Source organism: Opisthocomus hoazin, chromosome 7, assembly GCF_030867145.1.
Source record: "Opisthocomus hoazin isolate bOpiHoa1 chromosome 7, bOpiHoa1.hap1, whole genome shotgun sequence".
NCBI classification, from domain to species: Eukaryota; Metazoa; Chordata; class Aves; order Opisthocomiformes; family Opisthocomidae; genus Opisthocomus; species Opisthocomus hoazin.
The window spans coordinates 58,688,570-58,715,899 of record NC_134420.1 but is presented as its reverse complement, the minus strand read 5'-3'; the positions used below and the strand labels follow the sequence as shown (position 1 = coordinate 58,715,899).

General features: G+C 35.1%; 1 protein-coding gene across 3 annotated transcripts; it reads right to left on the bottom strand.

Moving 5' to 3' along the window:
- Positions 1–738: 738 nt before the first annotated feature.
- AK7 (adenylate kinase 7) lies at positions 739–27,330 on the bottom strand. Of its 3 annotated transcripts, XM_075426019.1 has the most exons (18): positions 27,242–27,330; positions 26,506–26,682; positions 25,262–25,370; positions 24,158–24,252; positions 23,260–23,370; positions 19,430–19,513; positions 18,768–18,856; positions 18,120–18,210; positions 16,162–16,239; positions 15,271–15,420; positions 13,645–13,773; positions 13,206–13,347; positions 11,634–11,762; positions 10,506–10,574; positions 8,445–8,642; positions 4,558–4,778; positions 2,013–2,171; positions 739–821 (listed from the first exon to the last, which is right to left on the bottom strand). In XM_075426019.1, the coding sequence occupies exons 1-18, from the start codon at positions 27,317–27,319 to the stop codon at positions 771–773; spliced, it is 2,160 nt and encodes a 719-aa protein (XP_075282134.1). In that variant the 5' UTR covers positions 27,320–27,330; the 3' UTR covers positions 739–770. The 3 variants fall into 3 exon arrangements, with proteins under 3 accessions (XP_075282134.1, XP_075282136.1, XP_075282135.1); XM_075426021.1 differs by lacking the exon at positions 8,445–8,642; XM_075426020.1 differs by lacking the exon at positions 15,271–15,420.

Here is a 27,330-nt window from a genome sequence, read left to right as displayed (position 1 = left end):
ACAAAATCCTCTATTTTTTTACACCAACTATGCTATCGGTTTCAACCCAGTCAGCATAGATACTGACAGTTTCTGTGAAAGGTATATGAACTCAATAAAAAAGGGAGGGAATGACAGCCACATGCTGGGAAGTCTAGATTCTTCAAGAACCTATAAAAAACATGTATCCAATATTGAATGATGAAAAGAATTAAATGAGAACTACACCAACCTGATTGATCCCAAAGAAAAAAAACACGGGTTTTATGACATACCTATGCTGTGAAACTGTTTACCAGTCAGTCCTCAGTGCAGCACAAGAAGACTGTGCTGCGTGACTTTTTGCTTTCGGGTAGCTGGGAGGGAAAATAAGAGAGCTTGCTGCTTCTATATATTTCCATTTTCAGGGAAAAAACTTTGGGTTTTTTCAAGAAAAGTTTTTCTCAGGCTAGCTGTCTATGTCCACTATGCATCATGACAAGGATATATTCCTTAAATAGAATGTGTAACTGAAAAAAACCAGGAAGATAATTTTGGAGAGAGAACGGATTCTTACGGTTCACTGTTTCAGACAGACATAGGAAATACAGATGTGTAAATGTATTAATATGTGCAGTAAATGGTACTTTTGTAGAAGGAATATTAAAAACCCAATACAACATAGTAATAAAGTATGAGAAATAAAAATTGAGATTACATAATAAGCCTAAACAACAATAATTTCAGAAACTAAGTATTTTTATTTAAAGTGTTCTCCCCTTCTACTTCACAATTTCAACAGCTGTTAGGATTTAGTGTTTATCGTATTCGATATCAGGACTGTGCTTGAAGAGATATTCTGCCTATAAACAAAAGAGTTTCAAAGTTACACTTATTTTCAAGTCTCCAGTTTTAAAATGTGTACAAAATAATAAAAACATAGTGGGTACAATTGCTTTAAACAAAATCACAGGAAGCATTAAATGGCTCTAAAATGTAATTTCTGGCAGATACGTCAGAGAAACATCTTCCCCACAAATACCATCCACCTCATTCTCCCGCTTGGTAGCAGTCACTCCATCTCTATCGTGGGCAAGAGAAGGAAGCCGGCTATTTATGATAATATTTGTCACTCCACGGAGAATCCTAGGGAGTACCCTAGGGCCTGATTTCTGGACCCAGAAGCACAGATAATACAGATCTTTAGAACTTGTGTAGTTAGGGAAGATCTCATGCTCCTACAGCTAGAGGTAGCTATCACTCATCAGTAAGCAGAACAGTTAAAATAATTAAACACTCCTTGGTGCCTAAATGGCACAAAACACTAATGCTTTCATTTGAAGCTTTTGCTTGGTTAATAAAATGTTTCATTTCATTAAAACAGAAATAGTTTGTTAATAGCTTTCTTAGGATATGCAGGAAGAACAGCAGTACAACAGTAACTTTACAGCATCTAAATCCTTGTCTGAATGCAACGCTGACCCTGCTTTCAGCTGAAAGTTGAACTAGATAACTTCTTGAGATCCTTTGCAACTGGAATTATTCAATAAATGTCTTACAGATTTACTCATTATTTTATTATTATTATTTAATATAAATTATTATTGTGAAGGGCATTACTGAAAAGCTTTCATTCATCATTACAATAACGTGTTGTGTTGTGCCTAGAGGGGTGTAAGCAGGATGGAGAGTGATGTCCCCCTTTCTGCAGGCCTCTGCCACAGCAGAATTGGCAGGGTACATACACGTGCAGAGTGCACACACCAAAGAGAAACCAATTCTCGTAGTGATTCTTGTCCCGTTACTGTTTAGCAAAGCTGGATTATGCCCTTACTTGTATCAACTGGTCCCATAAAGAGTAATTGCTGGGGTTTTAATTTTCACAATAATTACTGCTCACTAAAATTACAGATACTAACCATTAATTAATTCTTATCATGACAGTGGGGAAAAAGGATTTAAGTCCTTATGTTAACAGAGGTTCTTTGGGTCTACACTAATATTTTTATTAAGCTTTTTCAAACATACTTATGAAAAAAATGTAATCGCCTTACCAGAAAATCAACTGGATCATCTGGCCTGATCCTACAGCATTCATTTATCCCTTGCATGAGTGTTGGCATGACATACTTCATTAAATAGTTTCGTAGTGGAATGGACTGGGCCTCCAATAACTCTTGTTCTTGTCTTTTCACTTCCTCCATATGTTTATTCTACAAATAATGAACAAAATCTTAAACAATAAAGTTTATAACATCTACCAAATAGCACTTGATGAAATAATAATGGTGGCCTACAGAAAAAAAGTGTTGGAAGCTATGGACAGAACTTTAAAACTCACAACTTGGCAGGAAAAACTACGAACTGCTTATTAAATTTAGAGCGCATGGGACATGGAGGACAAAGAATTGAACATGATCAAAACTGAAGAAGAGAAGGACGAGAGGGGACCTTATAAATGCCTATAAGTATCTTAAGGGTGGGTGTCAGGTGGGTGGGGCCAGACTCTTTTCAGTGGTGCCCAGCAACAGGACAAGGGGCAACGGGCACAAATTGAAGCATAGGAAGTTCCGTCTGAACATGAGGAAGAACTTCTTTCCTCTGAGGGTGACGGAGCACTGGAATAGGTTGCCCAGGGAGGTTGTGGAGTCTCCTTCTCTGGAGATATTCAAGACCCGCCTGGACAAGGTCCTGTGCAGCCTGCTGTAGGCGATCCTGCTTCAGCAGGGGGATTGGACTAGATGACCCACAGGGGTCCCTTCAAACCCCTACCATTCTGTGATTCTGTGAAATAATCTCCTCAGTAAAATTATTTTATTTTTCTCTCTTTAAGGAGGAGGTTTATTCTGAAGTCTTCCAGTGGTCCTGTTTCATAAGATATTTGGCAAAATAGTTGGAATACACTGTATCACTTCAAAAATTGGTACTATTGCATATTGCAGACTGTTTCTTGAGGGCTCTTTGAACTGGAGGGTAAGGAGAATGTTTTTACTCAGAAGAGAGCCCTCACTCTATAAATAACTAAATTGTGTTGGGGCTTTTTGTTTGGTTGTTTTGGATTTGATTTCTTTGCTTTATTTAGTTTTTGTTTCATTTATGTCAGTTTTTGAGTGGGATGAGGCTTAAATAGACTAAAACCACAGTGAATTACATCTGCTAACACCAATTAAATTTATTCTTGATTTCAGGTTAAATAAAATACAATTATTACACTCAAAAAGTAGGAGGGGTGGGGAATAAAACCACTGCGAGTCTTTCTTTCTTCGATTTAATACCACTTAATAGCATGCATACTTCCAGTAGTTTTAGCCAGATTACTCAAAAAGATGTTTATTGTCCTCTCTTCTCTCATTTCATTCATCAGTAGCCTGACTCATATATAGATACAGCAAGCAGACGATACTGTGAAGACTGCTTTTCTATACTTACAGCATAACATAACAGCATAAAAGCAATGTTCAGATACAACCAATATACCAATATCTGGAAAATATATTTACCTTACTCACTCAGTCCAGGAGTGCTATGGAATAAATCCTGCAAGTGGTCTTTGGTCACTTTACTCAGAGACAGCAGCTAATCTACAGTCTCAAGGGCAAATGAATAGTTACTCAGATTTCCCGAACATCTGCCTATTTAAAAGGATATACTTAAACACACATTTTATTTAAACGCCTACTTTAGCTTCGGATAATGCACAGTTTGCTCTCTTGGAAGTTAGATGGCTTTGGACTGAATATAGCTAAACGTGTGTTAACTACCCTTACTAATCTTTTAGACAAGTTTACAGACAGTACAAAATGCTATTTAATGTTGAATGAAGGTGAAAATAAGCCTTGAGATAACAAAGAAAACATATTTACAAGCCAACATCAGAGCAAAGAAAATGGTTCTTTAGAAGCGAGTAATTTCAGGGTATTATTTCCCCATAGATGTGTATGGGCATTCAAATGTAAGAAAAGGTTTTCTCTGTAGAATGATCAGTTTGTTTTCAAATAGCTCTAAAAGGACAATAGAACTGCCTTCTGGTGAAACAACCTGACTTTTAATAAAGAATTAGCAAACAAAAAGCATCCTTCAGACTGCATCAGGCAGTCCTCACTGAGCTGAGGACTTAGCTGCAGGCTCTGAAACCTTTCTGCAATACAGACTGGAATATTGATCAGTGCTGAGTTAAAATTCTTGTTTGAAAAGCATGATAATTAAGACTTGGTCAGTTGCTTAGAAGTGAGCAAAATGCAAAAGTCCTAGAAGACTGGTTATGGAAAATCACCATTGGTTATAGTAGATATTTATAAATGGTAAAACAAAAGAGCTATGGCACAGCAACAGCAAGAAGGGTATCATAAAATTATTTTAAAGACATGCTGATACCAACATGCAAAAATAATCCTATGTCTGTAATCAAAACCAGACTATATTCTTTCGGCTGGGCCTCAAAATGCATTGTGAAGATAGTCTAACCCAGATCTAAAGTACGATATAAAGGAACTAGAGAATTTATGCCACACTTTCCAAGTGTATTTATGTAACAGATTGCTGCAAGCCATCTAAACCACATAAATAATAATGGTTTCCCAAAAATACATATTAACCTACCCACTCTTCCCAATGTGCCATCCTTTCAGCCCGTTCCTCAGCTGCTTTATGCTCTCGTTCAGCTTTTTCTTGAGCTTCTTTGACAAGGCGTTCCTCAGCTGCTTTGCGCTCCAATTTCTCCTTTTCTTCATCTGTCAAGCCATAATTCCGAGGTTCCCCAATTTCTTTGATGATCTCTTTTACAATAAATCTGTTCTCAGGATCTTCAAATTTGGCTACATCTTTTAAAAAATATGAGAGAAAACTTTTCAAAGCTTTTGTCAAATATCAATGGACAGTAGAATATAACTGTAAGACCTAAAAATATATGGTGTTCATATTGTTCGAATTTTCAAGTATAAGATTTTGTTTTCAGTTACTTACAAACGTCAGTTTTTTGCTATGCAGAATGAATTTTTCTACAGCTGATTTTCTTTACTAGTTTCAGCTAAAATAGTTTGTCTTTTCAAATGATGTAACGGAGAAATGTATTTAAATATTTTTTACAACTATTCTATTTATCAGTTGCAGCTTGCCTAAGTTTTGAAACTTGAAAATTAGGTCATTCAACTATCAGAGGTATTCCTTTCACCAATCTTATGTCAACTTATCCAGATGCATAAACCATCAGCTTTTGACCCTGTCTCGCCAGCAGGTTACACAATAGGTTGCTAAGGTTTGGCAACAAACTCCAAAGTTTTCACTCATCCAGATTTACAAATACACAGACCTATCTCTAGCTGAACTCTTACTGTGTTATATCTACAAAGCAAATCTTTATCTTCATGTAGGAGCATACAGACTGAGCAAGACCTTGTCTTTCATTTTATTCCTTCTCCCTTTTAATTGCTGGAGGCTACTTGCATATTAAACTTGCGAAAAAAAAGGCGGAGAAGGCAAAAGACAGAAAAATGGGGACTGTCTCCAGGGCTTTCTGGGATCTGTATGCATTCAGTGTGGGAAGGCATCTGGCAGAAAGGGTATAGAAATATATGTGGAAAAGAGGGCATTTCAGGTATCCAGAGAATACAGAGATATAGGGGTTGTTCGGTGGTAGGGGACTGGAGATGTAAAGGCACAGAAATGGGTAAGCAGAGCAAGCAGACGAAGGGGAAAAACCAGAACAACCAGAGTACAGAATTTAGATGAGAATCCAGTAGTCCCTACTCCACAGTCCTTTGCTTTATGAAGCTATTTTGAAACCCATTGGCAAAGCATGCTTCCAATTTCTTTCCAATCACTAATTCAGACAGAAGATAGCTGTCCAATACTAACATCATTATTCCAAGAGTTTAAGTGTTTGTGATTTGGACCTGAAGTCCACACTCTGCTACTGAATTGAGGAGAAAGCCAACATAATTCTACATGATAAAATTTCTTTTACACCTTTTTCTTTCAAAAAATCAGGTATTACATTCCTGAAGTATTCCAAATTAAAAGAATAATACATTTTCTATGTCAAGCAGTCCATTGTTTCTGCAATTTTAGCTGCACCTGGATATACAAATTACAGTGCAAACCACTTTTCTAGTCATTTAAAGTATTGCTAAGAACTCTGTCAGCATTGAATTCGAGCTCTCAAAGGCTGCATTTTTTTCTTAGACGGTGAAGCAAGATTACAATGCAAATATTACACCAATTATAATTAACTGCATTTATCCTCAAAAATAAATACCTTTTAAATAAAAAGTGAGGTTAGCACTTATGATAACTGAGAGGAAAGATCACCAGAAAAGGAGTTAATAAATTAAGATCTTCAAAGGAAATTGCTGTTATAACTTTAACATGCCTTTTTGTAGATGATCTAACATGCCTATGTCACCATCCCCAATTTGCAAATGAGAAAAACAAGACAGAAGATAACTGACTTGCAAACTTCATGCAGTGAGTCACTGTAGCAAAGTAGCGTTTCCAGAATCTTCAAGCCCACTCCTTTGTGCTAATAATATTTCAGACTCAGAAAAAATAATAATCATAAAAGTAATTCATAAAGCCATATGTTATGATTTTCTAAAATTAACATTGGAAGAAAGATTGGATTAATTGGAGTCAATATTTAACAAATCAAGCACATTTTTTTAACCATTACCCCACTAAATTCCTTCAGAATATGACTGAGAAAGCAGTTGGTGCTCTCCTTAAATCTGATGCTACTTAATTCTATGGATCGGATAACATAACTGGAACATCAGCTAGAATGGAGGGATATTTGCAGAGCTGAAGGTTCCTCACTGAAGTTATCTTTATAATCTGTTCTTACCATTTCACAACAGAAAGCTCTATGCTTGCATACTTCCGTGGGTAACAATCAGTGATGTGAATATAGGTAAAGAGGCAGTTCCTGAGACAAACACAACCTGAAGATGATGTTCCTTTGAAGATGAGAATCAACACTATAAACCGAATGTGAAAATCATCTGGAAGTCACTGAACGTCACAGTTACGATACCTCAAAAATTAAAACTACTAGGCCTGTGAGTTTCCTTATTTGGAATGGACTAGAGTTTAAGAGTAATCTTTGGGCATAATTCTTGGCAAAATACACTGCAATATTCTATCATAGAGTACACACTTTATAGTCCCCACCAAAATCAAACATGGTCTTGGACGGTGCTACTACTTGCATATCCAGAAGTGTGTAAGATAAGAATATGACCAATTGATGGCATCAGGACTTAATATTTACCATTTTTTACATTTACTTTCTGTAGCAGAATTAGCTCAATTCTAAAATGATTATACTAACACACAATTTTTTTTCCACTGTTACACTTCCTAACAACACATGTATACTATTATTCTCAAGATGATCTCCATGACTGACATTAAATAAAAAAACTTAGGAAATCAAGTATGACCGAGGCTGTTCAACAATTAACTTCACATTCAGCACCTGAATGGGGCCTATAAGAAAGATGGGGAAAATCTTTTCAGCAGGGCTTGTTGCAATAGGACAAGGAGCAATGGCTTTAAACTAAGAGAGGATAGATCTAGACTAGATATAAGGAAGAAATTTTTTACGGTAAAGGTGGTGAAACACTGGCACAGGTTGCCCAGAGAAGTAGTGAAGGCCCCATCCCTGGAAACATTCAAGGCCGGGTTGGACGGGGCTCTGAGCAGCCTGGTCTAGTTGAACATATCCGTGCTCGCTGCAGGGGGGTTGGGCTAGATGACCTCTAAAGGTCCCTTCCAACCCAAAGCATTGATCGCAAATGGACATTCCAAGTATCAGCGGTTTGATTTTAGTTGCAGAGTATTCCCCCTGTTCTTTCTTTTCTCCCCCCACAACACCTCCACCACCACCCCTTTTTCTTAAGAATGCTGTCACCCTGATCACACTGTTTTTGAATAATCAGATTATAGTAATCTTCTCAAGATTTCCCAATGATCACAATTTTCTAGATAGCTTGTAGGGAAAATAAGTTTTCTCACATACAGGAACAGTGCAAAACAGAGTCAGTCCTAGCTTTCCACCTTTAATTTCTAATTATTTTCTTCCATGCTTCACCATTTACAGATTACCCATCTATTGTCCTGGCATCTGAGGATAAGTCTAAAGAAAAAATATAAGCAACTACAGTATTGAAAGTCCATGAAAACACACTATTAGACCAGTCTGGAAGGATCCCACTGCAGAGGTCTATAACCTAAGTCAGAAAATTCATTTAGCCTACAAAAATGAACCTATTTTTTAAAACAGGTTAACTGTACGACAACAATTCAGAATCCTTATAAGTATACAGGTATTTTTGCAGGTATAGAATTAAATGCATGTATATGTATTCTGCAATGTTAACTAAAAATATTATTTCTTTATGTCCACTTACTATATGATCTTTGCAAGTGTAAAATTTGTAACAACAAAATTTTTTATACATATTTTATCTACTTATTTTATTATTTCATACCAATAAACTGAGGATGTATTTCAAGTTCATCAAAATAGTTTAGAACAGTCTTATCTTCTGTGTTTAACTCTCTGAAGAGATTCAGAGATTGCAGGAACCGGTCCTGAGTATAATGAGTTCCAGCAACAATTGTCTCTGGCAGATTTATTATTCTGTTTATAAGGAATTCATCAGATGCGGTCAAAGAAATAACAAATTCTGTGAAGAAGAACACATTATCAGCACTCATATATTATTGTTTTTCCTCTTTCTTAACTATTTTGTGTTAATATGAAATTTAAAACCACAATTGAATATAAATAGATGTGAATTGTATATATCTTTATAGACAATTTCATTATCAAATGCTTATATTCAACTTCTCCAGTTAGAGCAATCCAACAATATTAGGAGACATGTCTGTAAAGAAGCTACATATTTCAGTTTCACCAAATTCTTTCTTAGTGCTATCAACAAAACTATTCTTACAATAAGCAGCACAAAAATCTTAAGAACAGCAATTCAGTGTAGTCTAAATTTTCTGAAAAAGCTATCATAAAAGCAATATATGTAATAAGTATAGGAGGAAAAAAAAAATCTTATGAACAGTGTAGCTAAAACAGCACTGGAAAATTTAACAACTCACTTGTTTGTCAAGTCATCAAAAGCCATCACCCTGTATTGTGTTTTTAATCTCACAAATAAAGGTGTATCTGCTGAATTAAAGTAAATTTTTAAAAAAAAATCAAATAGTGCATTAAAGATACTATGCCACCACATGCCATAAAATTTAGTGTCGATGTTATTTTAGTACTATTGGTAGACAAAAACAACAGAAATCCTTCAAGGATGCATAAAAAAAACCTATCTCCTTTCTTCACTTCAGAAGTCTCATATTTGTAGTTTCATTAGGCTGAATCTTATTAACGCAACAATCAATTTATATTTATTAAATATTCATATATCACAATATATTCTGATATTTCTACTAATATCATTACTCAATAATACTGGAACCTGTTAATTTAACAAAGCCAGGAAGTAATTTTTCTGACATCTGAGAGAAATTTGCAGAATCAAGCACAGTCACAGCCCTCCTGCCCCAGCTCCCTCCCAAGAAAAACCTCCAAAAGAAACCCAAGAAAACCTCCCCAAACCAATAAAAATCCTTTCTGGACCATTCTATTTTCTAAAAGAAGTTTTCTCCAAGGTTGAGAAGGTATCTTCTTAGAACATATCCCATGCCTGAAATCCTTGTTGTGGGAGAGAAAGTGGTACTTCTCCAGCCCACTATAATAAATCATTCATATTTCCTCTTTTGAAATGGTGGCTTAAAGTGGTTTAATTTATGAATAAAAGAAATTATTTGCTTCAGAAATCTGCAGTTTATAAGTGGTTAACGACTTGGGAGAAGCCTGTGTTTTAAAATCTAACCTTTGTCCCCTTGATGTAGGTGCAAGGACTGAGGAATTTTTCAGGAAGTTCTGAACTTTCTTCACTTCCACTGAAGCCAGTAAATTGTCATTTACTGAAACACTAAGCATTTGAGATATTCAACCTTTATGCTATCTAACTGTACACATCTTCTAATGCAAAATATGCCAGATGTATTGTATGAATGTAATCAAAACTTCCAAAGAATCAAGAATAGCAAAATCACCAGGATGAAGCTATTTCTGCATAGATGAAAACCACTCTATTTTAATTCCCAACTTAACCGATGCATTAAAATGAATTTGGTAACATCTTTCAAGATATCACACTCAAGATAAACTTGCGGGCTTTTGATATGCCAAGTTCAGGAGCTCATGTTTATTCCATTAATAGCTGCTCTAAACACAACAAAGGCAGCCACTATTATTGTTCTCAGCCAACAGTTCATGGCATTTTCACAAAAAGGAAGAAAAAAGAATAAAACACCCAGAAACGGAACCAAAACCTTCCTTTTGATTACACAGATTAGATATTTATTTTATGTAAAATTAAATATGAACAGACGGAGTGATATTTTAGACTTCTCGTTGGTGGCAGCATTATTTGAAAATTCCTCTGTTTATTTAAAAAGAAATCCATCAAACTTACCGGGTGTGATTAATTTATCACATTTAGGTATTTTGCCATTAATTTCTTCTTCTTCATCTTCACTTTCCACTAAAACAAAAGTAAGAAATAATTGACATTTTCATTTGAAGCAACAATATCATTGTATTTGCTAAAAATGTGCCCAGTACAAACACCAGTTTGTCTATATTCAAATTATACTAGTTGTTGGAAATTAATCTAACCTGGACACCAGTTTAGAGAATTCAGTAACTCACTCACCCTGCCAGCCACCAAAGAATTCTACCTTGGGACACTAATAGCTGTTTGCCTACACAGCAGAAGTATGCACATGCATAGGCAATTTTTAAATGTGTCCATACTTCTGTCCTGACCCTGGTCTCTCCTCCTGCCAAGTACATTATTCTGCCAAAAACAGAGACAGGCTCCGAACAGTGAGTAGAAATGTTTTACAGTAGTATGGTTAAAATGGTTTCTTCCACTAAGTGTCTGTTGTTCTTAGTAGTCAGTAAAGCTGTCTGTTCTGAATAGTCACTAAAACTACCTGAAGAGCAGCAGTCGAGCATGCTAATTAACAGCCCAGCTTATTAAACTGAACAAGACTGGTTTTTGTTTTCCTTCAAACCTTCTGATGTAATTTACATATGGAGATGACTCTTGGTCTTGGTGCATGGATAGTACTTGCTCACAATTTGAAATGTCGCAGAGCTCCTCTGAAGTCATATCTACTGCAGCTGATCTAATATACCCACTCTAACCTGGCTCACAAAATGCATATTGGTGCAGTGGCTGGATCCCCTGATTAAGCAGCCCTTAAATATTATGAAGAAATTCTGCCTTAGAGCTTGATTAAGTAGAGTAGACCAACAAAGAACTAGACAGCGTCCTCTGTATTCATGCATTTACTTATTAGTTTGACAGCAAAGATAGTCTCAAAACTATCTTGTGCCTAAATTAAATACAGTGCATTATAATCCTTCTTACATTTTAGGCATCATGTGAAAACAAGTTTTTTTTGTGTCCTGCACTGCAGTCATTACAGTGCTGATGCACTTCAACTAATATGGCACTAAGCACAATAATGATAATAACAATATTGGCAGCAGTAAAAACAAAAGCAGCAATAAAAACAAAAGCAGCAGTACTTACAATTAAAAAGATCTTTTGCCTGGTCATAGGTCTCTGGGAACCCATCTAAAACATATCCTTGATTCCTACAAGGCATAGATTTGAGTTTATCCTTCACAAATTTAACAAGATACTGATCATCTAGATGACCTAAGACAGCAAGAAGATTAATAGGTACTTAGTTTATGGAAAAAAGATATCTGAAATTATTTTACTAACATTTTATTCATTTCTCAGAGAAAGTTCTATTTAGACACTAAAAAATATACGTATTTTGAGTTACTATTTGTATATTACATGTTGCCAGAGATCTATGGAATATAAATGTGTAGCTACAAAATAAAATTACATTTGTGTTAACAAAGATAGGAATATTAGAACTTTAAGGATACTAAACATGAAATTAGTTTTTTTTAGAGTAATGCAATCAGATTTTAATAGAAGCAGCAAAGATATTTATAGAAGAAAAAGTGACAAAGCAATCCTTTTCTATTTACAGTTAGTCATAGGACTTAAAGATAGTCTTGCAAGACAAACGTGAGATAGGTTTTATAGGTTTCATTTTCAGATTAATAGAATGACATATGAAATGGTTTATTAACTTGGCTCACATTGTCAACCAAATGTGTGGGAGCAAAAAGCTTGGTTTGACCTGGTTTTTTGTCCTTTTTCAACCATTGGCTCCAGTTTCCTACTTTATTTTGCTTTGGTTTTTACAAATGTCAAATATTTATAAACCATTGTAGTCATAAAAGTATGTTAGTATTTTAAAAGGCATTATTATTTCAAACAACAAAGCAAGGCATACAGAAGGGATGCTGCCATGGGTCTCGTTACTGAAGCGTTATAAGTTCATTGGCAGATACACAAGATCCAAATCAGGTAAACCTTTAGTGATAGAATGCATTTTTAAGGGGAGCGACTTTATACCACATGGAAAATGTTAAGCACTAAGTCAAAACCCGCATGACTTTATTAATATATAGATGATAATTAGTACTTTTTAGTAATGGCAATTTTTATGGACCTTTTTCAATCCGCAGACTTTAAAATTCTTTACAGGCTGCAGTAAATACTATTTCCTTTTTAGAGATGGCCAAAATGAGGTATAAGGTACTTAAAAACCCCACAATCTCATATGACAGTACACTAATTCTTTTTTTTACTAGAATACTTTTCTTCTTTGCAGATTTGATAAAGATATACTTAACTAACATTTTACTTTGTATTACATAAATTATGCTCACTGTTCTGAGAAGCAAAAATGATATTATTAAAAAAATCTGGCCAAGAATCTAATGCTTCTGAATATACCGTTGTTACTTACATATGAACTTATAGGTTAAAAGAATTACATAAAATGTAGAAGGATGGAACTTCTACAACTGAAAAAGCACCATGGTATTTAAAAAATATATCACTTTTAATATGCAAGGTATATCATGTAAAACACTGTATTTGATTTTTAAATAAGGTACATATAGTTAGGCAGGGCACAATTCTTGCTTTTAGCAAGACGTAAACGTTCTAAAGCACCAATTTGCATAGGGTTGCACTAGTTACCTAAATCCCATCTTAGTACTTATTTCCTACCTGCACTGTGTTCCATGCTTTCTTTTACGTCAGCTAATAACTTGCGTGCTGCTTCTACATTTTTACCCTCTTCTTCCTCCTCCTCATCTCCCTCTTCTCCCACACTGTCAGAGTCCATTTGTTTAGAAGCCACAACTTTCTCCTGAAGACAAGATGAGAAATATGAATAAGCACCAAAATTCCATAGCCAAATTTCTTTTACACACAGATGTAATAAAAGGCAAAAAAAAAATTAAATTAGTTTCACATATGCTCCTGGACAGTGAGATACTGAACAACCTTCGGTCTCTAAAAAGAGTTCAGTGTGTCCCCCAGAGGTGATCAGTATATCAGAAGATATTTGTAAAATAAAGGAATTGTAACGAATTTTTAAATGATGCCATACATTTTAAAATCAGAGAAATTAAAATCAAAACAATATTAGAAAACAGCAACACACCAGATTCTCTATTTTTTCAGAAATCACATTGTTTATCTTAATGTGATGTAGTCTGTAGTGTTTGCAGAGCTCTTCAGCAATGGTAGATTTGCCAGCAGCAGGAGGACCATGAAGGCAAACTTTGAGAGGCTGGAAAAAAAAAGATAAAGATATAACATCATCCAAAAAATATGGATGTTTTTATGTAAAAGGAACAATCTTTTTACTATAACTAATAGGAAAGAACATTTATTATGATTAAAAATGAAAATATATTTTAGTTTTATTCACACCAAATATGTATTTTTTCACTGAGTATCATCCACAGGCTTTGAGCAACACAGTTACTTAATTTATATGTACAAATTCACCATTGGAGAAAAGCACACCTCTATTTAGTAGACTCACAGACCAACTTATAGTGGCACTAGTAGTGTTTGAATGATTAAAAGAGATGAAACACAACCCCATAGATAGTGTGCAGTGAATTTTGGAATGAGGTGGCATATGTTCTACTACACACCTGTAACAGCTCTATTTCCCAACTGAGGTAGAGTTACAGCCATCACAATGGTTATTTTGGTCTCAAAAATTGCAGATCCATCACAATCTCAAGATATTAGTGATTTCTCATTTCTGCCTACCTAGTCTATGGATGAGTAAGTGTAATTAAGATTCCATTATACACTTATTATATATATCATGCAACAAACTCAAAATCATACATCATTAACTGCTTATCTTAATTCAGTAAATCTGACAGTGCAAACTGCAAATTTAATAAAGTAGTGACAGGGACAGAGATCTAGCTAGCCTTCCCTCTGCTTGCCACTTAGTATGTCTATATTTTGTACTGAATGTTTTGAATTACATGCATATGTGCTCAGATGCGGTAGTTTAACCCAAATACAGATCTGATAATCCTTTCAGAGGTACGCGTGGACTTTTAACAAACAACCCTGAATGACAGTAATTGTATTTTGTTTTACACCTCCTGAACTCTTGTTCAACGTTTCAACAAGATCTAGACATGCTGAACAGCTTTATCATACCAATCAATACTTCAATGTATGCAAACATTTTTCTGCAACTTTCAATAACCTTTCCTATACATTTGAATACAGAAGTTCTATATATTAAGCTAACATAGGAAACAGCAAAGTTGCTCAGTACATTACACAATAGAGCAGCGTAAAATGAAAGCTACATTGCAATCGAATATCATGGCTCCCTAACTACAATGAAGGACACAAAATACTTGCCTGACTACTGACTATTATGAAAAAAGCTTAAATAAAAGATACACTTATTGTGTTCTTGAAGCAAAATATACCAGGAATGCCATATATTGCGTATGGAAACAAGTTCCAGAACAGCAGCTTCTCATCAGTAATCTTATTTGCATTTACAGGGTTTCAGTTTGGGGCATAAAAGAAATAAAACTTAAAGATTATTGTTTTAAATAAATATTTCCTCTTTTTTAACTTCTTCAATTTAATTTTCAGTTTTTACATTCAATTGTTTTGCGTCTATATCAGTCTTCCACATTTTTACTAAAAGAAATTAAAGCTTGTGTTTATATAACCATTTCTATTAGGGAAATAAAAAGAAAGGAGCACTATGAAATAGCGTACACCAAACCATTACCAGTAATCCTCGGCTTTGCTTGTATTCCTTGAGGATTTGTTCAATGTTCTCCACCAGTCCTGCCTGAGCAACCCACTTAATGTTGAAAGTCTCTTTCAGAAACATAGATTCCATTCGCAGGTTCACAAACAACATATCCAAATGCATTTGCTGAGGGAGCAAAGCTACATTTATTTACAGGCTTAAGCTATGCACATTAAAAGAACATCGTTATCCTAAACTAGAGACTGGAATGGAGGAGTGAGTATAGAAAGAATTAAACACAGGGAAAGAAGGTTTGCACACAAAGCAAAAAAGACACTTTAAGCTTTTTTAAAATACAAACATTTTCAAGGTATATTTGTGTTTGTGTATTCTTATGAACTATTAGAACACGAACCATTAACCAATTATTCTGTACAATGCAAAGGCTTCCTATAATTGCAGGGAATAACCTCTTTCATAAATTTATCAAGTACCATCTTAAAATATTAGGTTGTAATTTGTTTATTTCTCCTATGAACAGTTTATTCCAGATAAATAGATGAATACAACATAATTTATGTATGCTGCATTCATCAGCCTTAGTAGCACCTCATTATTAATTTTTGTTATTTTTATCATTTCGTGTAGATATTCTCAGAGTGCTCCAGTATGCTCAGTGCAACAGTGACACCAGTGCTTCACTGCTTTTCTAAATCATGCTGTAACTCCTCAAAATAGTTTGTTCTATGATAGTTAAATTTTATTTTGTTTATTTGCTAAATTTAAACTCACTGTATAGGTTTTTAGGCATGTTTTAGGGTTAAATTTTTCTAGTGAAATAAAAAAAATAAATTATATATTTCATCACATTGTACTTTTAAGTTTACATAATTTCCTTAACTAATAAAAGGAAAAAAAAGTACTAACTGTTAACTCTTTGCTCAGGAATGCATGTTCTTTTGGAATCTTCTCAGTTTTTCCTGGTCCAACATTTTTACTGATACACTGTCAAGAAAAAAAAATACACTTATCAAATCAGATTCTTAGAGAAAATTGAACAGGATTTCTATGGATAAAATATGTGCTTTAAATTCTATGTTAGACTGTACCTGACAAAATCAGTCTACTGATTTGAAATAGACAGATCAAAGAACAGTAAAATAACTTTAATGTTAGTATTAAACACCTTTGTTTTGCTATGTCATTAATCTTTAGTACTTGCAATTAAAACAAACAAACAAACAAACAACCCAACCAACCTGAAACCACAGAAAAGTGTTCCAAAGCTCTTGTATCTATGTATAACTTCCTACTGCTTAAGATCTATTTGGAGACCTATTTTATTTCCCATATATATTTGTGTGTCCTTTAATGTATTTAATCTATTATAACTTCTAATAATCTACCTGGTTACTAGCCAACGTTATTAGGCATATTGGCCTGTAATTCCCAAAATATTTCAGGAACTTCTCTTTTTTACATTGGCATCACTTTTATCATCCTCCAGTCTTCAAGTGCCAGGCCAGTGCTAAACAGCAGGTTGTACGCATGAACTAACAATACAGAGTTATTTCAACCTTGAACTTTTTCAGACCTCTTCAGTGAATAACATAAGACTCTGGTGGTTTCTTAGTGTTAATTTTGTCAGTTGATTCTATCTTTTCTACAGTTACTTTAGTTTTATACAGATCCTCTAACAAGCTATCCACAAAGAGACCCTGAAGCATTAAGATGCTTCCAAATTCTTACCCAGGCCATCTAATGCAAAGCATCTCTGTTATGGCCTTGTCTTCTCTAAGTGCTCCTTTAATACCATAATCATCAAGTTGCCTATAGACTTTCTGGCAGGCTTTTTGTTTTTTAATTGTTTGAAAAAAGCATATCCATTTTGAGTCTTTCCTGACAGTTGATCTTCAATGCTTTTTTTCCACTTATCCTGCCAGATTCCAGGACCCTTTCTATTCTATGTTCTTCATCTGAAGATAACCATAACTTTTTGAAGTCTGCCATCTTGTTTTTCTCACCCTACAGTTCAACCATGCTAATTTTCATTTTCTTTTTCCCAAATGTTTCTTCATAAGTAGCATGCAACAAGCTTATGTGGCTACTAATGTAGGTTTCAATAGCCTCCACTCTTCTCCTCTAAGGATTTAATATTTTTAATGTCTTTTGTGTTCATATAATGCTCTTTCCTATGGTGGACCACAGCCACAAAAGTTATTCTGACCTTTGCTTCTTCTGTAGGAAAGTTGACTAATTGCATTATGATCACGTATACAGAATGGCTCTTCAACTATTAACTTTACAGTGAGACACTGTATATTTACCTGAACCAAAACAAAGATTCCATCTTCTTGTGAGCTCCCTAATACACTGTTCCATGAAACACTCTTTCATACAACCAAAAAAATGGGACTGTTATGTTTGCTTCTTACATAACGTTTTCTCAATGTACACGAGCAACTGTATTAGTTGACCTTCACTATCAGTGTATAGTTCAATAGTGTCATCCAGACTATTTCTAGACTTCATTTCAAAACATTTGGAAAAACAAGATATCTTCCCACAAAATGAAGGGAAAAACATCTTAAAGGCTTGAGTATCTAATCACAGTACTGCGAATCCAGTAACAAGTCACCAGAACTTTCTTAGGTGGAATTTCTACTTAAGTTAGTGGTAATACTACAAAAATTAGTTCTGCAAAATCAGGTCCAAGTAACATATTTTGTTCAAAGGACAGAAGTGTTGGAGGATTTAAAAATAATTTTCTGTGTCATTTACTACAAAAGATAATTCAGGAAGACCTAGGAACTTCTGCTTCAGTAAAATGCAGAGTATTTAAACCCTTAAAGATATCTGAAAAAAAAAAGAATCAAATCTCTTACCTTGATTAATTCTTGAAGAGTGTGCATAGATGCATCTACTGCAAGTATATAGGAAGACCTTGGCCTGTGGTCTGCTACATTTTGTAACACACTGAAACACACAGCAAGTATAGTCAGGGCGTGTAGTTGGAGAAGCATTCTGGGCTTTCATTGTTAAATGCATTTCAAAAAGAGTACAGAGTCTGTAAAATCTTGCAAAACTTTTCAGAGCATGACATTTTCATATACGTTTTCCTTAACAAAGGAGCACAGCTAGATATTTTATTTGGAAAGAAGTTGAAAGGATAAAAAGCAACTTCTGTGGAAGATACTAACTTAGCTTATTGTAGAGTCCATGATCCATTTCCAGTTCTGTGCCAGCTAACTGGTATCATACTCTAGATCAAGCATTCATAGTAATTTCTTAACAGCATAACACCAGTGCAAGTCAGATAAGGTTTCCAGAAGGCCTCTCCAGTAGTAAAGAAACAGAATTCTCTGTTTGACTCAGTAAGAAGAGCCAAAGAATGTTCTTAAACCCACCTACTCCAATTTAAAAGCCTCAGTACTCTCTAGTAGATTTGGATTTATTACTCTCTAGTAGATTTGGATTTATTATCTACCTAGGTATCAATTATTATTCAGGAGAATCTTTTTTTTTTTACTTACGCTGCTAAATCAAGAACATGGATGGTTGGAATAAAATTGTTTCCATCGCCAAAAACAGGTATTGCAGGAGTTTCGCTAAGCCAGCCTATCTGAAAATATAGAGAATGAAGTGTGGAGAGAAAGGCTACTTTTAACTAGAGCTAAAAAAAGGAGCATTTTTTTACTAGGCAAATCTATATATTCCGGATTTAAAGTTCAGTTTCTTGAATGACTAACAGAATCGCAGTAAACGAAACAATCCTTGAGAAATACTGACTGGCAGCCTACTAAAAACAAGAAACTTTTTTGTTTAAAGAATATTCTTAGATCTTGGAAAATGTTATTTTGTACCCCAAATAAAATAAATGCTTGGGACAAAAGAGACTATTAAGTTGAGAAAAAAGACATTTTTCCTGACTCTATTGATAGGACAGACACATTCTCACTGTAAAGTACATATGGAGATACTGTTCAAAAACTATGGAATAAACTAAAAAACATATAAAGCCACAAAAGTGGAAAACATTTCCACTGTAGCTAAAACATTTCAAAGGGATCAAATAAGCTGTTTTGTTCACAAAAGCATTAAGCTTATGATACCAAAGCTACTGAAAATGCATTCAATTCCAGTGTGGTTTGCCTCCAGAAATTACATGAACCTTCAAAAGTAGCTGGATGTCTACCTTAAAAAAGTAATGCAAGAGTCCTTCCCCAGCTCCATACTGATGTCCTGAGGCAACAACATAAGTTGAAAATTTATGTTTGTTCTGTGAAGTAAAATCAACAAGAAAGTTTTTATAAAATTATGGTACTGCAAACAGGATACTGGCTTACCCTGAAACGTGAGTACGTGTGTGGTAAAAGTACAAAGTTATATCACTTAAAACATGTAACTAGATTGATTGTTGTATATCCTGTAGTTTCATAAGTCATATTGCTATTATTTCCTTAAAAAATAGCATTGCTCAATTAGGATCGACCTGCCTACATTTGAACTGAAATGCTAAAAAAAAATAATTTAAGAATTAAAAAAATTGGAAGTTATGTAAATCAATGAAGTGAACAGGATAACTCATGTTTCTACTTTCTCTTTCCAAGAAAAATAACACTGAAATTCATTTAAATTATTTTTTTAATTGCATTATATTTTCATTTGACAGCCCAAAGAAGTGAGAAATGCTGGATCAATGATTTTAAAATTGCTTCACTTTCATTTTGATATACAATTAAAAAAGAAAGTGAACAAAGTGTTTTCCTAACCACACATCATGATCAACCCACATATTTTCTGCTGACCATTATTGCATAATGTCATAAATTTGCCTGTTCTGGCTGCCTGTTTATGTATAACATTACTGCTTGGATCAATGTTGAGGATAGTTAGAAAAGAAAGATTTTTAAATCACTTCAAGGAGAAAAACTTTGAAGAAAATCTTTTCAATTAGGATCAGTCACTTTGGAAATTTTAAGGTAAAAGAAATTATTAAATAATTCTCATGATGTAAAAATCCTAGACGTTATATATCTACAGAACACTATGTAAAAAAGCCTACATTTACCAGCAGAGGGAATAAAGGCCCAGGTTTGGGATCTATTTTTTTTGTGAAAAAAATGCATCTTTTGTTATCATCTTTATAATATTTCAGAAACATAAAAGTGAGAACTCTGTCAGCCAATCTTTGATTGTATATGCAAAACATCATATAAAGAGATGACAAGTTACAACGTCAGTGTATTGTATCTGTGTACCTGTTTTTAACTATCCACTTACAAAATAAAACATTAATAACATTAAAATAACATTAATTATTAATAATTATTAACATTAATAACATTATAATAACATTAAAATTAGAAGACATTACAGATAGCTAAGAGCTCCCACACTTAGTTTGCTTGGGTAGTTCCATCACAAAAACTGTTTGTACCCTAAGAGCAGCAGCTCCCAGGATTGCTCTGGACAGACTGCAAACATGCCCCAGGAGAAGACATCCTGTAATTTCTGTCTCCCAGCCGGAAAAACCTGCCTCTTGTGAAAGTATAGGAGGTGCTATTTCTCATCTACCCTAAGAAGAATGTAACACATAGGATTTTGTTCCATTTACCTTGCGGTGGCTTATGCAGTAGCCACTTGTTGAGACAAACCAGTTCGGCACTGAGTGACACTTCACTGAAATACAAACCTCTGAAACAAGTTCAAGTCCTCCAAAAATATCTGTTTAGTGTCACAAGTCACACATATGAGAAGGTACTACTTGAGATGACTTAGATATATTTAATTTTAAAAATAAGGCAATTATTAGGCAAGCTCCAGTTACACACAGCATGTTTAGTCTCGGTTAAACCTTCAAGTTCCTGTGTAATATTCATTAAAGCCACTAGATGTCACGTTCTAGCTATTATAATCAGTTTAGGCCTTGGTAGTTTTACATTGGTTTGTTTGCTTTAATAAAATGCTTGAAGTGAGAAACAGGTCTAAATTAATGGATTCAGGAACTGCGATGCCACTGAGAACAGAGCTGGGAGATGAAGAGCTTTTCTGTCTGTGGTAGGCACCATGGAAGGCAGATGTTTCTCCAAGGATTCTGAATTTGGCAGTAACCCAAAATCAGAAGTCGCTACGCAGCCCGAATGCCCTGCTACAAAAGTAAAGGCAAAAAACTTCTAGTGGTAAAAATCAAAGACTTCTAGCTCACAACTCTTTCTGATTTTTAAGCAAAATATATGTGGGACATACACTAACTCAGAGGAATTAAATCTTGCTTTAAGAAACAGCAGCCATTTGACTGCACTCGGAACACCAAGGCTAAGAAACCCTTCTATTCTTGGTGCAAGATCTTCTCTACATGACTGACAGGGCTGCTGAATCCTAGCGTCTCCTGCTGAGCTCTTTGCAGGAAGTGGTAACGCTGTCATTTCTTTCACAGATGGCACATTCCCCAGATGCCACTGAATTTAGAAATGAGTAAGAACTGTAATCCAGAAGTCTCCAGCCATCACAGGAAGCTAATGTTGATCTGCTGGGAAGAACAGATGTTTTGAAGCTTCTCTGTTCCAAAATGCTGATAGAAACTAAGCAGGGGCAGTGATACCCATTGATACTGCCCCTGGAGTTCTGGAGGAAAAGGGCTCATTTGTAAGGGCCTGTAAGAGGTATATTCTGAAAACATTCAAGTTGCTTTGTCATGTACTGCTACATATTGTTCCACTGTTTCTCAGCAGGCGTTCAGCCTGGCAAACATTCAGAACCTAATTATATTAATACCTTTGTTACATAGTAACTCAGTGCTTTGAACAAGTCAGAAAGACTGAGTCAACAGTTCATCTGGGTGTTACCAGCAGCAGAAGTTATTGCCAGGTTTGGTGGTCACTATTTACAATCTTCATGTTTCTAACATCACAAGTATGAAGGTTATTCCATAGTCTACTAACTCCAAGTTAGCACAGTAAAAATAAGAACAATTTACCATTGATTTTTCAAGCTGTAAATACTAAACCCATGTTAGAACAGAATATAATTTCTATCACTATTTTCTCAGCAGAGCATAAGGTGACAAGTGTATACTCAAATCAGAGTAAGGGATTTTTCCCTCCTCTGTAATTAGCCAGATGAATTTCTGTAATGAACAGTGAATTACATTTATTATGTGAGCCTGCTAATGCAGAACGAGAATGACCAAATGACACTTTCATCACAGAGTGTATTTCATTGTCTTCTAGTTCTCTTTCCTAATCTCCACAGTACTCCATCTCTAATGACAACAGTGTCAATTTTCCTGAGTTGAGAAGCACAATCTGAGGCACTGTTGGTATTTATTTAGTAATAGCTCTTAAATACAGAGAGAGACATGGTCTGTTCCCTAGTAAGATTAACAGTCAAACCAGGTCAAACCAAACAAAGCTGATGGAAGTGATTTTAAAACACATATGAATTGATAATATATTTTCTAGTTATTCTGGGTAAGCTCTATGGCCATGATTTTAAAGTGAATTATAGGGTGGAATAAAAGTTAACAAGCCTTCTGCTCCAAGAGCACAAACTATCCAGGAAGATGCTAAGTGTGGCCAGAACATCTTCTCAGTATTTAGATGAGATATAATATTGACATAATTTGCTAGTATTTAAAGATGCGGCTTTTCTTTAACACTACACTAATATCCCTAATACATTCTTTCATCCTCAAGTCTTTCCCAACACAGGGTCCAGCTTTAATTTTCTCTCAACCCAGCAATGAAATAATATATTTTAAATGAGATAAGCCTGATTTACTCACTACCTAAGGAACACAGACAGAATTTAGGATTTCTATCATGCAGACACTTACGTTTGAAAAGATATTATAGTCTTCTCAGTACTTGATATTTTATTAATAAATTGATGTTTTTTAAAATTTATCAAGAGAATAACACTCTTAAAACTTATTCAAATTGTTCATAATTTCCACTACTAAGATAATGCTCTAAGTAAGAAGACCAAACACACTATTTTTACAAAAAAAAGTTCTTCACATACAGTTTTCCCAAGTTTGACAATCAGTTTTTCAGCATTTATGTGATCCATAAAATTAGGATGAGCTTTTCTTCTGCGATAATCTTCATCAGTAAAAGAAATCTCAGGGTCTTCCTGCAAAGTAAAAAAATGTGACTGTTACAGATGTCTTAAAACAAAACAATTATTAAAGGCCTATATGGTTAAAATAAATTCTTAAAAAAAATATTTTATCAATCTGGTTTAACTTTGTTTTCATCCGAAATTCTTAAAACTTCTGATTCTGATACTTGAGGTTCAACATTTTCAAAATGTCAATAGCTCAATTTCAATTTTCACAGCAAAAGATTAACTACTTTTGATATTTTTAAAAGTGAATTTTTATTGTATGTAGCATTACACAAGCTTGAAAAACTCTCAGAACTGCTACACATAACATTAATGTGCACATTTTCTGTAAGACTAAATTGAGAATGGCAACAGCATACTACAAAGCATCCCACATGGTTCGTGACAATAACTACCATATGTAAAGAGGTATCTATTTATCTGTATATACACTGATTTAAATATGTATTTCATTAAATATATAGTAAATATGGGGTTTTTTTATAACTGAAGGACAGTGCATATTGTGGTTAGCATAGGTCTTACCTCTTATCCAAGCAGTCCCTAACATCTACCTGTAGCATTGTAACCCAGTGCCTAAACTTCGATGTCCAGTGGAACAAAGTTAGCAATTTTGACAATAAGTAGTGGTTCAGGGTGAAAGGATCATGAGAAAACACACACTTCCTGATACTAACTTTATTAGCTACTGTTGAAGTACATACTGAAATACTTTGTTTAACTGAATTTCATGAATATTTTCCATTAATGGAAATATTCAGTTAAAAAAAAATAAAGTTTTCATATTACTCACAGGGTCAGGGAGTTTGCTTTTTGCCCAGGTCATTATTGTTGAAATGAGGATGAATAACTTTGGTGTTGCAAAATGCTCTATTTCCATATGTAGTGCTGTTAACACGAAAGCAAAGGATTTAATTTCTTGTAAACTGTATCACTCAAACTGTATTTTTGCTTTTATATAAAGGTCATGTATAAACATACCATAATGTTCTATGTGATACATATTTTTAAGCAAATACTCTTTATTTGGGTTGGTATAAAGATAATAAATCAACAAAGAAAACAAATAGACAAATAAAGGTACTAAAGAATTAATTATTGGGAATCAACATAATCTCCATAGAGCTACATATCATGGGGAGAAAAAAAGAAAGAAATATTCTATACTAAGAAATTACTCATCTTTATTGACTGCTAAGATACTGAAAGAAAACAAAAGTGTGTTTTTTTCACAATTGAAACAGAAAATCTACAGCATTCAAGCAAAGCTTCCTTATTCTGATTTAGAGTAAAATAATTAGATGTGGGTTATGTTTTGTTGAGTCCTCTAAAACTTATGATGTTATCTAAGTATTTATGCTATAAACAGGAAAGCATAATTTAGTTTAAGTGTCGCCTAAAACACAACATTACACTGTCACCATAAAAAAGATTCCAGATGCCTACTAGAATCTGGGTACAACAATCAGAGGAAAGTTTCAGAAAGACTGTTAGCAGTACTTTTTGTTGGACTTTTAAGTTAAAATATATTTAAAAGAATTATATAAAATATTGAAACATTACTTAAATATTACAGGAGCAAGTTTCCTACCCACCTCCCAATGCAAATAGATAAGACGATGGCTGATAGTTATTTAGGGAAATAACTGCCTACACAGATACGCCATTTAAAGTGTTGGACCATTCCGTGACAGCTTCTGTAGCTTATGAATGCTAGACTGCATTTCATGGTCACTTGCTAATTAATTGAACAATTCATGCAACATTGCTACATCAAGGAACCCAGTTTAATATTACAATAAAATATAAATCCCAGACAATTTCATTAATACATTTATGGTAAATTCTGATGGCTATATAGCAATCAATTTTTTGTTCAGTTGGTAGCTATACTAACCAGAAGCAGCCCATGTTGCTTCCTCAATTTGATTAGCATTTTCAGTGATATTATATAAAACAATCTCACACTCAAGCAAGTGACTTAAGAGCTCTTTTCGAGAAGAGACCTGAGGAAAAAAACAAAGAATCTGACATTAAAAAAAAAAAAAAAAGAAAGAAAAAATACCCAAAATTCCTTCTCTTTTCAAATTTAACTTCCTGATAGAATGTAGTTTTCTAACACTAGGATGTTAAAATAATTCATAAGACTGATATCAAACTTTGTCAGATACAAATAAGGTGATGAAATGTGAACTAGATGCTGAAACTCCTAATTTTCAGTACACATTAATTTAGTTCAAAAAGATGTAAAATTTTTAGCAGTATTTGAGGCATCATATTTTCAGTGCAATTGTATCAAAAAATATCTGTAACTTTTATAGGCATTTTAAACAATGATCAGCTGGCAGAATGGAGAAGACATTTTTCTGTTTCCTTGCATATTAGCATCCTGTCAGTTTTGTTAAATGCGATTGTCTGCATCACTTGAGCAAGTCCAACGAACACTTTAGGGAAGAGCAGTGATTAAGATTAAATACTGCCAGCCATGATTTTCTGACTGAACAGCTCAGCTGTATAGGCATTTAAATCAAAAATTTCAAATGTGCAAAGAGATTTTGGCTAATTAATATGAGACAGTTAAAGGCAATTTTATTTTCAGAAAACTAAATCAAGCAACAAGCAGTCACATTCTGAAAAGCAAGCCTTCTTCAGTTAACTAAACTCTGGATATATCCATGTATATATATTATACAAAGATGTAGGCATTCAGCACAATCAGCTGCTAGGGAAAGCTGTGGTTTCAGGGAACCGTTAAGAAGTGGGACACTAAGTTTCATTCCAGCACCACTACCCTTAAAAAGGTGATAAAAAGACACAGAGGAGACAAGAGAGATACTTGAGGTGTGTGTTTTGAGGGAAAAAAGAAAGCAGATCTGTGGCTCATTGGGATAGATGATGTCCTGCCCAGAACTATTAAAAAAAAATAAATCTATTTTGAGTCCGAGTTCCTCCCTTTTACTGTTTGCTGTATCGGACCTAGCAGGGAGGAGACAATGGTGTGCAGGAAGCAGAACGAATAAAATGTATGTACACAGCTTCCAGCAGCAATGAAAGACCGTTTTACTAATGCATGTCCTTTTATATTACTTGCAATATTTTTAGTGTTGGCTAATGGCAACCTGAAGTAAGACTCTTACTTACTGCGTATGTTTCCTCTGCAAAATGTGGTTTAGTACTCTCTGGCTTAGAAAGGGTACCCACTATTTGGTAGACTCCCTCTTTTGGCCTAGAAACTTCAGCAGCTGAATTATTTTCATCATCCTCCTCCTCTTCTCCTATGCTTTCAAGCGATGCCCCAACAACACATCTGGATAAATACTGCAATATAAAAGACACAAGTTTGTATGCAAACACATATGGAATCCTCCACAACTTCTTGTGAAGACACCAGCACTCTGTTGACTTGGCTCTGATCCGGCTGTAGGTAATGTAGGTCAGAACACAGCGTTCCACTGAACGGGAAAACACTATGGACTCCTCCGCTATAACGTTTTGTCTTGACTTGTGTCCCGCACCCCAGAGTCGAAGGTGTTGGAGAGACCCTAGACACCTCTTCTCTGCAACCGGACTCCACTCCGGCAGACTTTACCGCAAGGAGACGTCGCCTCTCTCCCTAGCGAGGATCTGTTGCCCGAGGTCTCCCGACCTGCTGTATCCACACCTCCTGCTCCTAACTCTCATTTTCTTTCTCCTTCCTATTCCAACCCCTTCGTGCCCCCAGTCCCTCTCCTCAGGAGCTATTTTCGGTGACCCTAGCTACCCGGCCGAGCTCCCCGGAGGCCAGCCACCGGCCGAAGGCCGACGGGCTGGGGTAGGCGGGAGGGCGGCGGCGGCGCCTCAGGCAGTGACCGCCGATGAAGAAGCGCCCCGCGGTCACCTCGCCGATGCTGCGGCCGCAGTAGGAGTCGAGGTGGTTGAGGAAGAGCCGCCAGCCCGCCGCCGGCCCGGCCGCCATCGCCGCAGCCT

Bases quoted from the DNA above. Each gene is read 5' to 3' on its own strand.
- AK7 (XM_075426019.1), bottom strand. From the start codon at position 27,319: ATGGCGGCCGGGCCGGCGGCGGGCTGGCGGCTCTTCCTCAACCACCTC. The intron at 11,763-13,205 runs GTAGGAAATAAG...TTGCTGTCTTAG, and splicing joins AAGCATGGAACACAGTGCAG to GTCATCTAGATGATCAGTAT. The intron at 8,643-10,505 runs GTAAGTTTGATG...TCTTCTTCACAG, and splicing joins TGATAAATTAATCACACCCG to AATTTGTTATTTCTTTGACC.